Raw genomic sequence first — 18,357 nt, 5'->3', positions numbered from 1 at the left:
AGCTAAACAAGCTATAGCTTAGGGCCCCAATCTCTTAGAGGCCCCCCAAAAAATTAAAGGGGGAAAAAACTGGATGTACATTTCCAAAATATAAGATAAAAAACAAAAATAAAATAAAATCTGCATGCAGCAACAGTGTATAGGCTCCTATGATGTATAGTAATGGACCCCGCCTGTATTTCACTATTAATATACTTCTTAATTGTATTTCAGTTCAACAATTACAGTCATACCTTGGTTGAAGTAGCTTCAGGTTAAGCATTTTCGGGTTGCGCTCTGCAGCAACCCGGAAGTAACGGAGCGTGTTACTTCCGGGTTTCACTGCTCGCGCATGCGCAGACGCTCAAAATGACGTCATGCGCATGTGTGGAAGTGGCCAATCGCGACCCGCGCATGCGCAGACGCGGGTTGCATTCGCTTCATGATGTGAACGGGGCTCTGGAATGGATCCCGTTCGCATCCAGAGGTACCACTGTACTTTGATAAAATACATATTTTGTTATGTGCAAATGGCTTTAGATACCTATTAGGTCCATAAATTATTGGGACGCAGGTGGCGCTGTGGGTTAAAGCCTCAGCGCCTAGGACTTGCCGATCGAAAGGTCGGCGGTTCGAATCCCTGCGGCGGGGTGCGCTCCCGCTGCTCGGTCCCAGCGCCTGCCAACCTAGCAGTTCGAAAGCACCTCCGGGTGCAAGTAGATAAATAGGGACCACTTACCAGCGGGAAGGTAAACGGCGTTTCCGTGTGCGGCTCTGGCTCGCCAGATGCAGCTTGTCATGCTGGCCACGTGACCCGGAAGTGTCTCCGGACAGCGCTGGCCCCTGGCCTCTTGAGTGAGATGGGCGCACAACCCCAGAGTCTGTCAAGACTGGCCCGTACGGGCAGGGGTACCTTTACCTTTACCTTTTAGGTCCATAAATTACCATATAGCATATATTCAACACAAAAAACAGCGACAATTTGTTGTTGACAAAGGACAGCTGGACATATAAAGCGCCCCATTACCTTAGGGCCTCATCAAACCTAAATCTGGCCCTGAATGTGCTTTTTTCTTTTCTTTTCTTAAGTAAAAAGCAGCTACTAATGGCACTGATGGAGGAATACACGCAAATAGCAGCTTCAGAGGGGAAATTGCCCATCATGACAACAACAACCTTCCCTTCCAGTGCATGTGGCCCTGCTTCTTCTCAGGATTGTCTGAAGCTGCTGTTTAATGGCACCCACACAAATGGGAGCCAGTTCTGCTGCTTTTCACTGGTACAAAATCGCTTCTTAGTACCTGTTGAAATATATTTATATATACAGTATACCACGTTTCCCTTTAAAATGTGACTTTGGGGCATGCAAATGAGCAGGTGACATGGATACGCTGGCCACAAAGCAGGATGCTGGGGTTACAATGCCCTCAAGGCCACCGCAGAGAACGAAATCTGAAAGAGCAGCCCCCAGGGAGAGGCAGCTTCAGAAAGCGACACCGTGAATCCAGTATTAATGTTTCCCACTATGAAGTGTCCAGATGCTGTTCCTTTAAAGTTCAGCTGCTCATCTAAGATGAAACAGTGCTTTTCTCGTACTCTGCAGAATAATCACCGGCGAGACTTGGCAAGCCTTGGGGCTTCCTTTCCACCCCTTAGTCTTTGCATCATACACTTGATAGTAACTCTATGGATTTATGTGGGGCTTTAACAGTCCTTTTGGGTTGTTTACCTCTCTCTCCAGGATTGCAATAATAATCAGTTTCATCTGTGGATTTATCACTGGTGCCTAAGAATGACCTGACAGAAGCTGCCATCTAATCTCAGTCCAAAATTCAGCACAGGGCAGATGACATGGGAAGTAGTTGGTGATGCAGGCAGGGGGAAATAGGGAAATAATGTGTATTTGTTTTGATTATATACACTAAAGCTTAGTTCCTAAGATTGCAATCAACAGAAGGTGCAATAATCAATGTCAGGAGACAGCTTAATGACTAGGAAGCACATTGACGGACGAAATGAATCTTATTTCAAACACCTGGATTTTTTCCTTTTCTCTCGCTTATCAGAATATCTAAAATAGAATGATAATATGGGCCAACACAAACTCTTTTTATTTTTTGTCTCCCTGTTTATAATCATAGCGTGAAGATGCAATCTGACATCCTCTCGACGTTGACTTGGTGACAACATGAGGAGGTTATTGATTTTCCACATCCTTGGAGCTTTTAGTATCTTGTCCTTGGAAATGGCCACAACTTAAGTTTTTATACACAGCTCACTTCCCATGATGTTTAATTTAATCAGCGGTTACACATCTGTTTCCATTTGTTTTAACAAAGTATGATCTACAACATAACAGATATGAAGTGATATTGAATATAAGCTATTCCTGTGTGTCTTTCAGGTTAGTCTAATAAAAACTGAAGACTAGGGAAAATGCAAGCTGTGGAAATGATAAGATATGGAGCTTACACCTTGGAGTTTATAGGATAAGCAGACAGTGTCCCTTCTTCAAAGGAAGAATGTAACAAATAGAAATGCTCGTCATTATTATGGGTTTTTGTTTAGAGGAAGAAAGAACATTTAGAGGACTTTAAGAAGAGCATGATTACCGTATTTTTTGCACCATAACACTCGCTTTTTTCCTCCTAGTAAGGGGAAATGTCTGTGCGTGTTATGGAGCGAATGCCTGCGGGTGGCGGGGGGGATCTGCTGCAGTCGTGAGCAGAGGATCCATGGTTCGCCTTCCTTCCCTTCTCCGTGGTTACAAAGCATGGATCCACATGGATCCTCAGGATTTTTGCATTGGGCTACTCCAAACTCACTGTCAGATCACATGTCTGTGGCCACAGCATGAACCACAAAAATCATATATCCACTATTTCGTTTAGAATTTTTTTTTTCCTTGTTTTCCTCCTCTAAAAACTACGTGTGTGTTATGGTCTGGTGCGTGTTATAGAGCGAAAAATACGGGTAGATTTTCTAAAACATCCATCTGCTTATGCTGCAGGTTGAAAAGTTAAGGTAATCCAAAACGTCTCTAATATTTTTTCTTGGTTTGAGTAATAAGGTGAAATAAGAATTTGTAAGAATGGTTTGATTATAAATGAAAATATGAGGTAATATTATATGGGGATATATAATTAAGGGCAAGACAAGAAGCTATGAATTTGCTGAATTAAACTTTTAAATGGAATACAAAGAGGGAGGTGAGAGGAAGTCAGGAAAATAAGTAAAAGAATGCTGAGAATTTGAAAGGAGAGATTTTTATTTTTATTTTTCTTATCTTTTTGCTTTTTGTGTGGAATTCTTGATTCTTGATTTTTGTAATTTTCCTTTGTTTTTTGTCTTTTGATGTCTATTCTCTTTTGTTATTTTTGTGGTCTTTTTTCTTGAGAAAACCTAATAAAATATTATTAAAAAAACAAAACAAAACGTCTCTAATATTTTTCGTACGCAATCCAAAGCTGGCTGTAGGCCTCAGGGTGACCCAAAAATGTTCAGAGCTCTGCTCACCTCAATCAGAGTTCTTTCATCCACAATTCTTCGTGTTCCACTCTTAGCTGTTTCCTCCGCCCTGCACCTCTTTTTTTTGCAATTTTTTAAATTGATTTTCATATTATATATTTATACATTCTTACAATATTAGTAACCTAAAACTCTCAGGATGACCACTTCTCTCTACCACTCTTCTGCTTTTCTTGTTTCCACACTATAATATTTATACATTGATTTATATGAGCATACTGTTCATATCTATAAATGGTTCTTTCTATAATCTCATAAAGAATGCTCCATCAATTACCGTATTTTTTGCTCTATAAGACTAACTTTTTCCCTCCTAAAAAGTAAGGAGAAATGTGTGTGCATCTTATGGAGCGAATGCAGGCTGCACAGCTATCACAGAAGCCAGAACAGCAAAAGGGATTGCTGCTTTCACTGCGCAGCGATCCCTCTTGCTGTTCTGGCTTCTGAGATTCAGAATATTTTTTTTATTGTTTTCCTCCTCCAAAAACTAGGTGCGTCTTGTGGTCTAGTGCATCTTATAGAGCAAAAAATACGGTATATGTTGTAAGCTTTATCTCAGACCTGCCAGTGTTCTTATATGTAAACAGTGTTTCTCAAGGTAAATTATAAATTTCTTCCAGTCTTTTTGGAACGTCTGGTCATCCTGCTCACAAATTTGTCCCGTCAGCCTGGCTAATTCTGTGTACTCTACCATCTTTGTTTGCCAATCCTCAATAGTCGGCAGATCTTGATGTTTCCATCCTTGAGCTATCAAAACTCTGGCCGCCGTTGACACATACAGATATAGTTTTTCATCTTCTTTTGCTATCTCATCCCCAACCATTCCTAAAAGAAATGCCTCCAGCCTTTTAGGGAAGGTATATCTAAACTTTTTTTTTTTTTTTAGTTCATTGTATATATTGTCCCAAAATGCCATTTTTTTTTTTTTACACAGCCACCACATGTGGTAAAAATGGCCATCCTTATCTAAACATTTCCAGCATTTTTTACTTCTAATCCTGTACATTTTTGCCAACTTGGTTGGGGTCAGATACCATCGATACATCATCTTCCGCCCCACACCTCTTGACTTTCTGTATCAGAGTGATGGGCAGCCCAAGATATTTTGCTGCCTGAGGCAAAGGACAATCTGGTGTCCCCACCTCAAATTCCTCATACAGGAACAGGCTGGATTGACTGTTGAATCTTCATACTTCATTACTGCTGATGGAACCTTGTCACTCACCACAGAGCATTGCATGGCCTTCTGCCTTTTGTTAAATTACAGGACCCGACTCAGCGCTATCATATTGGTGTTTGACTTCAAGTGCTCTGCTCTCCTTTACTGTGAGTGAAATTTGCCACAAGGCAGACCAGTCTTAGGCCAGTAGATTAGCTACCAACGTAACTATGCTTGATATTTTGTGGAATTAACAGCCAAATTGCCCCGATCCAATGACAGGTCTCTGGCAAATACATTTTTCTCTACAGGAACCTGCTGTGGGTGGCGTTTGGTGTTGCAAACTGGCTGATTCATAGGGGTGTGTATTTGAGAGAGAAACAGAGGGAACATATACAAAGTACCCTTCTGCCTAGAGATGTATGCAAAATATTAGCACCATTTTGTTACATATGCTTCCTCGCAATTATTTTTATCAGAAGCATTCATTAGTCAAAGCCTGCATTCTGAAGTACAGTACTCAAGCAAGTTGTTTTGATATATAATCAGCCATTAACTCAGATCCTGGTGCAGAGAGAAGGGGAGGGGAGGGAGACCCACCAGATCAGGGGTCAGCAAACTACAGCCTGTGGGCCAGATCCAGCCCATTTGCTCGGATCCGGCCCAAAGGCCCACAAACGGTTCTGCAGTCGCAGCTTGGGTTGGCGCAATTGCCATTCCCCCCAAAAAAATTTCCGGGCGCCATTTTTTTGTGACCCCCCCCCCGACTACATCTCCCAGCATGCGAGGAGGGAGGAAGAAGAGGACTCTTCTGTGCTGCTCGGTGGTGGCACATTAGCAACGGTCATGGACACCCCAGGGTAGGGGCCCTTCCTGGCGGGGTGGCTGCAGGCCCTCCGTGCAAGCCGAGACCCAGCGCCGGCGGGGAGCCCCCTCCCCAGCCCAGCCCAGCCCACTCCGTCTGAACGCGGTGAGTGGAGGTATCTCGGCCGCTCTGTCTCCGATGGAAGGAGGGAGGGAAGGCATGTGTGTGTGCCACAAGTTCTGAGGGACAGTGAACCGGCCCCCTGCAGAAAAAGTTTGCTGACCCCTGCTCCAGATTGTGTGCATAGGCAGTATACTAAATTACTGTGCCAATTAGTTGGTCATATAACTGATCTGGGAAGAAGTGACCCTGGTGTTAATCCGAAGTGGAAACCAGGAAACGAACTAATATCAGTGTACTGGAAGAAGCAAAGATCACCAGTGTTGGAGCAATGATTCTATTCCAAACTTCAAAATGGAAAGCGTAATGCTGGTGGTTAACAAAAGAGGTTTAAAGACTGTCTCAAAGCAAATCTTAAAAAATGTAGTATAAACACCAACAATTGGGAAACACTGGCCTGTGAGCACTCCAGCACTTTACCAAAGGTATCATGGGCTTTGAAGACACTTGAACTCAGGACGCAAGGGAGAAACGTGCTAGGAGGAAGGCACGCTTGGCAAATCCACACCATGATCAGCTCCTGCCCAGAAACCAATGTTCCCACTGTGGAAGGATGTGTGGATCCAGAATTGGCCTCCACAGTCACTTACGGACTCATTGTTAAAACTGTGTTTATGGAAGACAATCTTACTCAGCTACAAGTGATCAGAAGAAGAAGAAGAAGAAGAAGAAGAAGAAGAAGAAGAAGAAGAAATTCAAATAATAATAATAATAATAATAATAATAACAACAACAATAACAATAATAATAGTAATAATGTATGTGTTGTTAAATCACAGCAAGCACAATACTGACTATGAGGATGGGGAAAGAAGTGGACAAGCTGTGATTCTGAAGTGGACACGTGTCCAGACCAATTCAACGATTTGGGATTGTGGGATCTGTTCATTGCCAGATTCGTACTCTTTTGTGGTTTTGCATATGCTGCAGTTTGAGGGCTGCCTTACAAAGTAATTTCAGCTGCCTAAGAGTGGCTAGCTTGCTACATTTTACAGATTTTATATACATTTCTTGTTGTATTCAGTCCCCTTGAACATAAAAACACATAAAATTGAACGCAGTATCCGTAAAAATTCCCTGTGAGGGCAGCAGCATATCAAAGATTCATCGCTCCCAGGGGGCATTGCTACATTGATTTCAACATGTGTGGCAGAAAGCGCCCTGCCCACTAGCTAGTCACTCTTAGGCAGACAAAATGACTTTTTAAAAACAGCAACAGAAGGCAGACAGGCAGCCCCCAGGCTGCCTCAGAAGAACTCAGACCATCTTGCAAATGTTCCCCCTCCACTGATTTTTCTTCCTAAAATTTATGTCAAAAAATAAAAATATGTGCAGCTTTTCAAAGACATATCTGGATTTGTCAGGTAGGATATCCAGTGAGAAACCAGCCCAAGGCAGATTTTATTCTTGTGTTCATCCCTAGCTATGTAGTTCAACATACCTTGGTTTCCAAACGTCTCTGTTGACAAACGTTTCGGAACTTGAACGCCAGAAACCCAGAAGTAAAAGCTTCCACTTTCGAACACGCCTCAGAAGTCAAACTTCCAAGGCGGCTTCTGTATTGAGTTCTCTGTATTAATTTTTCCATTTTGAGGCTTCCGTACTGAGTTTTCGGTTTTCAAACGTTTCGGAAGTCAAATGGTCTTCCGGAATGGATTACGTTTGAAAACCGGGATTCCACTGTATAAGATATTGGGAAACTGCAAACAAAGGCCGACACATTTGATTGCAAACTTTTCTAAAAGAGAGGATTAGTCCATAGGAAGTAGAAAGGGAGTCTCAAGATTTTGAGAAAGTAAAAGGCGGAAGATTTATACAATCTCACCATGTTTAGTGCACATATAATTATGTACTTTTTAACTTTCAATAAAGATGCCTGGGAAAAAAATATTTTGAAAAAGCAGAATATGTATTAGTTCCAAATTAAAGCACACAGAGATTTAGGCAGGGTCGCATCTCTCTCTCTCTCTCTCTCTCTCTCTCTCTCTCTCTCTCTCTCTCTCTCTCTCTTTCTTTACTGGGTTTGATTATTAGGCCAGGAAACTTTCAAAATGTAAAAAAGGCCAAATCTAGACATTTTTTTCCTGAAGAACCCACAAAACACATTCCTGGAGTAAAACAAAAATTAATATTCCAAGCATATACTATAGAAATACAGCCCTCATTAAGAAGATGATTTCTCATGTCATAGCTGTGAGAAGAGTTCTTGTCTCTGCTATTTTAAATACCTACCAATAGGTGGTGCTTCGTAGCTGGAAATCAAATGTTCAGAGATAGCCTTCCTTATTGGAGGAAACACAAAATGGCTAACTATCCAGGTTCCCTTTGTTCCTGGCACTAGTCCTAGAAGAAAGAGGCTTAAGGCACCTGGTTGGGCAATGTGGGAGCAGGACGCTGGGCTAGGCGGGCCTTATTAAAGACCACAAAATCTTCAATAGCAAAACAGCCATCTAGATATTGCCTTTACGACGATTTCTTCGGCACTCGCCTCTCGACACTCGTCCTTCAGGACTTCCCCCAGTATACATCTCTATTCGACATGCTCTCTCGCAAAAAAAGCATTTTGAACATTTATGGGAAATCCTCTCCAATCCTGTGTGGTGGTTCGAAAGATCCTCTTGCAAGAAAACATCCCAGGGTAGCGGGTCGGGGGGAATTGCCCCGCCTCAGTCTTTTCCTTCTGCTGCGTCGTTGCTGAAAGAATTTCGGAAAGATTTCTTCAGCTGATGGAGAAAACGAGAGAAATAAGAAGAGTTAAGAGCGAGCCAACCACAAAAATGTAGCCTATACACTCAAAGCTGTGCAACACCATTCAAGATGGTTCCCACTCGACAAAGAACTTGAGTGCTTCCTCTGCCCACCCTCAAAGGCCCTTGAGAATAGAGGTTCCACCCTTGGTAGTGAAGGAATGGGTTTCTGTGCAGTCAGTTTGAAACTGACCCAAAATCCCCTTTCTTCCTCCAAGGGCACATTTCTAAAATGCATTAACTTGAGCTTTTCAAGCTCAGGCTTGAGTCAATGTATAAACAGAAAACCCAGCTGTATAAACAAGTGCTCAAAGCCCTCTCCCTTATCAGTCTGTGACGGCAATGTATGGCCTTGACTGTTCCAGTGGAACACCGGATGACATGTCTCGGTCTTATCTTACGTCCTGACCACACTCTGACGCACAGACCTAGTCCGGGAACAGCGCCAGGAGAGTTGGTAACCTTCTTACCCCAAGATAAGAGTGCCGGAACAGGAATACTCTTATATGGTCAAGAGTACAGGAAGAGGAACACCCTTTTATGGTTAAAAGTACCGGAGCAGGAATATCTGTGATCTCAACCTGCGTGTATAAGCAAGCTGACGTGGCTGGATTCCTGGGGAAGGGGGGAGAGGGTGCCTGGAGGATATATATACTGCATGAAATTTCTCATTTCTTTGGACTTGCTGTGAGCTGATCACACAAGTGCCTTCTGCTATCCAGAGAGCAGAATAAACTCTTTCTCTGAATCAACCCTCGGTGTCATTTGACTCTTTCTTCACTCTCCGGGAGCAACGCTCACCCAACCAATCAGTAAACTCTAATAAGTTTAATAAGGCTACAGTAGGAACCAGAATGCAACTTGATTCTTACATTCTGGATGAAGGCCTTGAAGTCTATCTTTTGACTTTTGACTTCTTTTTTACTGGTGTGAAGTTCCTTGGGGTCCGACGCAGAATTGGCCTTGCCGGTTGCGAGAGCAGTTGATGCCTTCAGCTCCATTTGTCTGACTAAAGAGCTGGAGGGGCTTGAGGGGACTGTTGCACTCCTACTCGGAGGCCTGTGGTGGATATTATTGGAATACCCAGCTCTCGAGAAGAAATCGTCAGCAGCATCTGGAAGAGTACTGTGAGCGTGCCCGTTTTTAGGCTCTCTTTCTTCCGTCCGATCAGGAATTCCAAGTTCTGAGCAGAGGTTAGACTGTTCGCCTAATAGCTGATTCAGCTGCTGCAAAGGAAACAGATGTGTGCCACACAGAGATATATTGATTTAAAAGAGAGAGAGGTGGACCACTCATTAGTAAACAATAACGACGAAGTTCAGATATAATGTTAAACTAGGGCTGCCATACGTCCGGAAAATCCTGGCCTTTGCCAGGATTTTGATCCCCAAAATGGTGTCCTGGCAGAATGTTTAATGTCCGCCTTAAATGTCTAGGAAAACCCAGGTGTATGGCAACCCATGTTGTAAGTGGGGTTATTTTTGCTGATTTTCTTAAAACTAGCCCCCCCCCAAACCCTATTTTCTTCTAGCCGAAAAAAATTATTTTCTTTTTTTAGATTTCCCCACCCTCTGAAAAAAGGTCAACAACTCTTTTGTCTGGAATATGGCAACCCTAGTTAAACAAGGACTGGATCCAGACACATCAAAGAAGCGTTTCAGTTTAATAATAATAATAATAATAATAATAATAATAATTTTTATTTATACCCCGCCCTCCCCAGCCAAGGCCGGGCTCAGAGCGGCTTACAAACAATAATAAAAACAAGAAGAATGATTACAACTTAAAAACAAAAATAAAATACAACATTAAAATAATGGAACATTAAAATATTAAAATGTAGCCTCATCGCAGGAGGAGAAGGAAAAGAAAGAAAGAGAGAGAGAGAGAGAGAGAGAGAGGGGGAATCAAACTGGCTCCAAGCCAAAGGCCAGGCGGAACAACTCTGTCTTACAGGCCCTGCGGAAAGAAATCAGATCCTGCAGGGCCCTGGTCTCATGAGGCAGAGCGTTCCACCAGGCCGGGGCCAGAGTTGAAAAGGCCCTGGCTCTGGTTGAAGCCAACCTAACTTCCTTAGGGCCCGGGACCACTAAGGTGTTGCTATTTATGGACCTTGAGGCTCTCCGTGGGGCATAGTTTAAAGCATTGTAAATTTAAACAGGTAGAGAAAAATGGGGCTCCACATCACCATCTTGGTGGCACAATGATATATTGCATATACAACACATATAAATCACTTTTTCTTTGCCAGTCTAGCTGAGTCCATGGTTTAGCTCTACATGAATGAGCCTCAGGGTTATTTGTCTATAGGAATTAACAGTAACTATGGTCTGTTTCAAAGGAAGTGTACTACAAACCATGGTTTTTGAAGCGGGTTTGTTTAGACTAACCATAGTTAGTACGATTCTCTAGTTTGGAGAAAATGAGAAGTTATAGATTACATAGTTTCCAAACCCATGTAGGAGGAGGAGGAGGAGGAGGAGAAGGGAGAGGAGAATGCATAAGTTCAACGCTAAAGCAGAAGTCCTTCTGTGTAACAACTGGTATAGAATAGCTCCTGAATTTTGCTTCTGCTAAGCCCTATTGCTTAAGGTGTTCAGGTGTTGCCTGATAACTTGCAGCATCCATGAACTTGCTGAATGGTCTCTTTAAATTTTAAGGTTCATTATTGTTTCACAAGATGTGTATTTCTTTAAAGGCCAGAGCAAATAACGTGACCTAGTTTTGCAGCTGTGAAGCAGTATAGCAGGTGCTGTTAAGTTGCGGTAAGTAAGCTGTTGGGTATGGAATATAAAGAGCAGCATGTAGTACCCTGATGGATGGGTCATGCTTATTAAATATTGTAATTTAGTGTAAAAGGACTTTTTGTTTTTAAAACCTAGCAAAAGTTATTTTGCGTTTCTTAAATATGTGGTCTCCACAGCACGCTTTCTGCAGCGCAACTAATCTGCAAAGAACCAACAGAACTACTCAGAGTAGCAGCTGTTGTGTTGGAACCACAGAGTCACCACCTTCTCCAGAGTGGTTGGGGAAACCCAGCCAGATTGGGCAGGGTATAAATAAAATATAACAACAACAACAACTTTACACCTTTGCCACTGCAGAGTCACTGGGGCAGGGTGGAAGCGATGTTAGGGTTCTGCTGATGCACCAGCTGGAATGCCAGATTGGCTGAACCAGTTTGCTCATGTCAGAAGGGGTGACTCTGTCCCACCACACCAGCTGCTACTAACTGCTGAGCTGTTGTTTGCTTTCTACCAGAGCTATTTTTCCAGAAAAAGAGGTGCCGGAACTCACCATGAACACCTCCCTCATTCTCTTACAATAGGGGTGTGGGTGGCGCTGTGGTCTAAACCACCGAGCCTCTTGGGCTTGCCGATCAGAAGGTCGGTGGTTCGAATCCCCGCAACAGGGTGAGCTCCCGTTGCTCTGAGCCAGCTCCTGACAACCTAGCAGTTCGAAAGCACACCAGTTCAAGTAGATAAATAGGCACCACTGTGGCGGGAAGGTAAATGACGTTTCTGTGCACTCTGGTTCGCGTCACGGTGTTCTGTTGCACCAGAAACGGTTTAGTCCTGCTGGCCACATGACCCAGAAAGCTGCCTGTGGACAAACGCTGGCTCCCTTGGCCGGAAAGCGAGATGAGCGCCACAACCCCAGTTGCCTTTGACTGATCCTTTACCTTTTTACCTTTACCTTCTCTTACAATGGCAATGGCTCCCACCTGTGAGGTGCCGGAACTGAGTTCTGGTGAGTTCCGGCTGAAAAAAAGCCCTGCTTTCTACCATGTTTATATGTGGTGCTCCTACACCAGGCAAATCCCAATTTCCCTCACACAACAGGGTTCATGAGGCCTAGCTGGTTGCTAGTCCCTTGTCTGACCAAAATGCTTGACCTCTTGAGTTACGTGGCCTTAAGTCCTTTAGGAAAAGAGGCCTGTGACTTGTGTCCAGGAGGCCAGTGCAGATGCTGAAGAACTCTGGTTACGTACCATTAGAATTCCCTCCCTAACCTGGCGAGCCCGATCCTGCAGCTGCCCTTCCAGTTCAGCGACCTCTCGGCGAACAGCTTGCCGCAAGACCTGCAACTGTCTTCTTTCCTCTCTGTGGTAGACGGCAGGGGGACAAGACAAAAGACAGAAAGGCAACCCTCAGTGAGGCCTCCGCTTCCCTTAACATCATCAAAAGATATTACAAAGACAATCGTGTCCAAGTTTAATTACATTCACACCTGGACACAATTCATTTCCTATACTTGGCAACACAGTGGGTCAATACTCTTGTTCATAGGACTGAATTGAAGCTGGAACACGATAATCTGAGTAAATTAAATTCATAACCATGGGATTCAGTTCTTCTGTCTCTCTCTGCTAGTCTTTTAAGATCAAGCTGGTGCATTAATTCATGTACAGATCATGCTTATTATATAACCACCGCTTATTTACCATGGCACCAAGGGTAATTGTTAGATTTCCCTCACGCCACCCTAATGGCACTGCAGATGTTGCACAGCTGTAGGAAATGTGATGAGATGTCTGCCAGGTGGGAGAAAAACCACCCTGCATGCAATTTATGCCATTGTCACAATTGTTTTGTTTGGAGAGCACTCTGAAGTTTCAATAGCGTGTACTGTGCCATTTTTAAGAGAAGCCCTTCTGTGTATAATAAGATGCACTGTGTGTGTTTGTGTGCTTTTGTGGTGTACATGACGGTGCCACAAATGCAGGGCTGGGGTGTGAAATGAAGGCACATTACCGCCCCTCCGTTGACATCACACTGGAAAAGAGAGCCTCTTGCTCCGTCATGTACTGCTCAATCTCATCCAGCCGTTCTCGAAACTTCTGGCACGAATTCCTCATAACTTCGATTTCATGGACTGTGCACTAAACATAAGATCAAGAAGAGGCAACAATTCTGTTAAGTTGTGGGTGAACATATCAGACGACACAGCGATTCTTCAAACAGCTCTTGTTTATTCACAGGCCAGAACAGAACTGAACTGAAGGGTTCAGCCAGCCTGCTTATATAGAGCTCCACTAGAACGCAACAGTAACCATTTTCTGTAACTATCCAATTGTTGAAGGTCACTTTCAATCCCTTATTTGCATAAGTGGACCTGACTGAAAACTATCTACAGTATCCCCCTGCTGGGCCAGGGTGAGAACTTCAGTACATAACAAATTCAACATATAGCCACAGCTGTTATAGGTAGACATTCAGATTTCTACACATACACATGTAACCTTATATAAACCTAAACAGATATCTGTGTCTCTTCATAGACATTCACCAGTTTTACCAAAGGCCACCTTTCCCCATACTGCTTCTCTGGTACATGTGTCAAATGCAGTGGTGGATTTACGTACAGCATATGCTAAACAAGCTATAGCTTAGGGCCCCACTCTCTTGGGGCCCCCAAAAAATTTAAAGGGAAAAAACACCTGGATGTACATTTCTAAAATATAAGATAAAAAACAAATAAAATACAGTGGTGCCCCGCAAAACGAACGCCTCGCAAGACGGAAAACCCGCTAGACGAAAGGGTTTTCCGTTTTGGAGGCGCTTCGCAAAACAAATTTTCCTATGGGCATGCTTCGCAAGACGAAAATGTCTTGCGAGTTCCTGCGGGTTTTTCCCCTTTCCCCCCATTTTTCTAAGCCGCTAAGCCGCTTATCAGCTGATCCGCTAAGCCGCTAAGCCGCTAAAAGCCGCTAAAAGCCGCTAATAGCGCTAATCCGCTAATCCGTCAACGGGCTTGCTTCGCAAGATGAAAAAAACGCTAGACGAAGAGACTCGCGGAACTAAGACTTCCGGGTTGGCGCCATCGCCGAATGGCGGACTTTTTTATCTCCTGGGAAAGCTGCAAAAATGAAGTATTATTTTGTCTACAGAGGTCTCTACACTAAAGGAGACAATGGATTTATCTATTGAAGAAAGGAAGGGACTTGACGTGAGTTTGTGTTCCTGAACAAATAAAACCTCTGTAGAGGAACTAGAATTTTTTGAATTAGAAGGTTTTCGCAGCGGAACAGGAAAAGAAACCTGAGGAATAAAAATTGGAACAAGCTCGAAGTTGGAACATTTGGGACATCCAGACTTTAAAAGGATCAAGAAACAGAATTTGAGTTATACTCTTAAATATAGAGGTCTGGATGGAAGAAGAATGATCTTTTCTGAGAGTTTCTCTAAGATTGGGTTTTCTGAAATTAAAGATTACCAAAAAGACGGCAAAGTGGAATCGAGAGAGATTTAGACATGGACGTGGGATCTCCAGGCCGGCAGTAGACAGATGGATGGATTTTGGGGATCGAAACCGGGAAAGGGGGGAGGGAGATTTGGAACCCAAAGGCTGTAAAATTATATCTTTTTGTTTTTTCTTGTTTTACTTTGTGTGATAAAAAAAAGGGGGGATTCGTGGAAGAGAGCTGGGGTCGATGTTAGGGAAGTATAAAAAATATAAAGAGAAATGGTTATACAAGTTAAACTAAATTTGAATAATGGGCTAATTATAATTATAATAAGGTTTTAAAATTTGGGGTAAGAATTTGTGGAATTAATCTAATGGAAATGGAATACAAGAGGGGGAGGGGGGGAAGTCCTGGAAAGATGTTAATGAAAGTAAGGTTTTAAATGCCAATTTTATCTTTTTCTTTTTCTTTTTTTTCTTTTTTATTCTGGATTTTTTGAAATTTTAATAAATATCATTTAAAAAAAAAAAAAGAAGAGACTCGCGGAACGGATTAATTTCGTCTTGCGAGGCACCACTGCAAAACCTACATACAGCAACAGTGTTTTGTGTTGTGTAGGCTCCTATAATGGGCCCATAGCTGTCAACCGTCCCTTATTTGGCAGGACAGTCCCTTATCCCAGTGCCATGTCCTGCTGCTGTCCCTTATTGATGATGTCCCTTAAATTTCCCAGGTTTCAAAGGAAGCAGCTCCTCTCCCTCCCTCCCTCCCTGCCGGCCAGGGAGGAGGGAGGCTCCAACTGTGTTGCTTGGCTGCGTTGCTCACCCAATAAGGAGTTTAAGAACGACTGGGGGGGGGGTCAAATCGGCCACGTTGCCTAGGGACTCGCCTTTGCTCAGCGCTTCCCAGCGGAGAGGTGACGGTGGTTTTCCTTGCTGCATCCCCTTTGCCGGGTTGCTGCGCTGTGGGAACCACCACTTGAGGCTTCGTTTGGCTGCTGGTTGACTAAAATCCCTTATTTTGGCTGCTGATCCCTTATTTTTGAGGCTGCTGGTCCCTTATTTTCAAATCTGTAAGTTGACAGCTATGAATGGGCCCCGCCTGCTGGCCTGCTCCCTAAAATATCACATATAAAGGGCTCCATTACCTTCAGTAGCTTAGGGCCTCAACAAACCTAAATCCAGCCCTGGTCAAGGGAACATAAGATCCTGAGACTGCATGATCACATCTCAAAGTTAGGAACATATGGACAGAATAACCTCTTTCTGGTTTTGTTTTTAAGCCATATAAGATAATGATTTAATAGAATGAAGTGTGAAACACAGGAGTAGAATCATAGAAGCATTAAGTTGGACGGGACCATGAGGGTCAGCTAGTCCAATCCCCTGCAATGCAGATTTTTTTTACCCAATGTGGGGGTTAAACCCATGGCCCTGAAATTAAGAGTCTTTACCAACAAAGCTATTTAATCTGATCTATTTTTCCTCTTTTTCTCCAAGTACAGTGGTGCAGTGCTGCCTTGTCAGGCCACTCCATTATCATTTAGGTTTCCTGAGGGGGAAACATTTTCTATCAGTCCTCACAAGAAAGAAAAAGGCTACTGTCCATGCAGTTCGAAAGGGCTTAGCCAGTTGTGAGCGAGTTAATGAAACATTGCCATCTAGTGGGCATTTGCAAGCGCCGGAATATTCCAGAAAAATCGTGACATGGGGGGGGGGGGAGATGTCACAAAAGGCACCTCAATGTTGTGAACCCCATTTCCTCCTTACTGATAGTTATTGTTCACATTCAAACCACTAGGGGTTAAGGCCTCAGTAGCGAATCCACCCAATTAATACCACCCATTAATAATATGGCGGATCCACTCCCGCTAATTGCCCCCAATTAATTATAGTGCACCCACCTCACAGTACACCAATTACATGAGTTTCTACAATTTACCACAGCTTATCTAGTGGGGGACTTGTACGAGGGAAAACTGAATGATTAGAGAGGCAGAAAATAATCAAACAAACAATAAAAAGTTTTATTAAACAAAAATGGTTTATGAAACAAAGTGGGTCAGGAAGTGAGTTCTTTCAGGTAGAAGTTAACTTGTTTACTTTAACTAACTGTAAGATGTTTTAGACTTAAACACACTACTACAGTGGTACCTCAGGTTAAGTACTTAATTTGTTCCGGAGTTCCGTTCTTAACCTGAAACTGTTTTTAATCTGAAGCACCACTTTAGCTAATGGGGCCTCCTGCTGCTGCTGCTGCGCAATTTCTGTTCTCATCCTGAAGCAAAGTTCTTAACCCGAGATACTATTTCTGTAACCTGAAGCGTATGTAACCTGAAGCTTATGTAACCTGAGGTACCACTGCATAGGCACAGTTCCTCTTAAACTTCAGTTACTGTACTAAAAATCAGGTGTTACACTTCAGGTGGTAGATGTTCAGGTGTCCAGAATTGATGCTCAACTCTGTTTCTGTCGCTTAGATATTACAGTTAAATATTTTCAACACTATACCACTTCCTTCGCAGCTTAATACTTTGGTTCATGAGCGAGTGGCACTTCTCCTCAGTTACTCACTCTCTTAACCTTCCCACAGCTGAGGTATTCCAAATGGTATAACAAACCCTGACCTTGTGACTGGGTTGGGAGTTTTCAGTACCTAGAAGAACTCTCCCCTCCTGGCTAGACTGAGCCCCAAGTAGCCTGAATTCCCACAGGATCTCCCTCTCCTGGCTCAGACTCAGCCGTCCCAGGACCCTCCTGCCTGTATACCTCCCCCAGACCCTCAACCTGGTCTCCCTATCCAAGCTGCAAGCCTCAGTCCCAGTGTGGGTGTTTAACTTCACTCAGAACCAGTTCTCCTTATCTCACTCCTTAACTCCCAACTCCAATCAAACCCTCTCTCTTAACCTGAACCTTAGCCATATCTCACGACCAAATCCTATCTCTCGTGTTAAATCCAGCCCCATCTGACTCTCTCCCTGGGAAACTGCTACAACATTGTGTTTCAAATGCAAAGAAATCAATGTAGGCCATATATTTAGACCATGGGTAGGCAAACTAAGGCCCGGGGGCCCAATCCGGCCCAATCGCCTTCTAATTCCGGCCCGCAGATGGTCCGGGAATCAGCGTGTTTTTACATGAGTAGAATGTGCCCTTTTATTGAAAATGCAACTCTGGGTTATTTGTGGGGCCTGCCTGTTGTTTTTACATGAGTAGAATGTGCCCTTTTATTTAAAATGCAACTCTGGGTTATTTGTGGGGCATAGGAATTCATTCATATTTCCCCCCCAAAATATAGTCCGGCCCCCCCACAAGGTATGAGGGACAGTGGACCAGCCCCCTGCTGAAAAAGTTTGCTGACCCCTGATTTAGACCCTCCTTGAAGCATGGTGTGAAATATGGAACAGGCAGCACTGGCAAAATGCCATGTAAATGAGTCTCCTTTCTTTATGTAGGAATGCATGCCTTTTATGCATGCCTTTTCCTGGAGGCCCTGGCCCTATTCAGATGGCTATTCTGTGTTGATTGCATGTACAGAAAGGGGAACAGGATCACACATGGTGCCTCCACTGCCAGCCTCTGAGTGTTCAACCAAATCTCTAAAAAGAACTGAGGTGTTCAGAGGTTTGGCCAAGTGGGTTGAGATCCTGGTTCTGTCTCCCCACATTTCGTATTTATAAAATCTGTCTGAATAGGGCCACAGACATTGTGATTAGACTTGCCACTCAGACACACTCAATTCCCTCATTAGAAGTATCAGAAGGGCAAGGAAG

At 43.5% G+C, this 18,357-nt stretch overlaps 1 protein-coding gene and 1 long non-coding RNA gene across 3 annotated transcripts in view; both read right to left on the bottom strand.

Annotated features, from left to right (window-relative positions):
* The window catches only part of LOC307199701, a 401,509-nt gene that overhangs the window by 209,528 nt on the left and 173,624 nt on the right, over positions 1–18,357 (bottom strand). The window lies entirely within an intron of this gene.
* The window catches only part of ITPRID1 (ITPR interacting domain containing 1), a 78,172-nt gene continuing 67,466 nt past the window's right edge, over positions 7,652–18,357 (bottom strand). For both annotated transcript variants that reach the window (XM_079947524.1, XM_079947523.1), the window contains exons 12-15: positions 13,153–13,280; positions 12,390–12,501; positions 9,271–9,624; positions 7,652–8,374 (exon numbers count right to left, since the gene is read on the bottom strand). In XM_079947524.1, the coding sequence (XP_079803650.1) occupies positions 8,318–8,374; positions 9,271–9,624; positions 12,390–12,501; positions 13,153–13,280 (651 nt within the window). In that variant the 3' untranslated portion in view covers positions 7,652–8,317. The remainder of the gene's footprint in view (positions 8,375–9,270; positions 9,625–12,389; positions 12,502–13,152; positions 13,281–18,357) is intronic.

This window comes from Podarcis cretensis, assembly GCF_951804945.1.
Source record: "Podarcis cretensis genome assembly, chromosome: 12".
NCBI lineage: Eukaryota > Metazoa > Chordata > Lepidosauria > Squamata > Lacertidae > Podarcis > Podarcis cretensis.
This window is presented reverse-complemented; position numbering and strand designations above follow the sequence as displayed.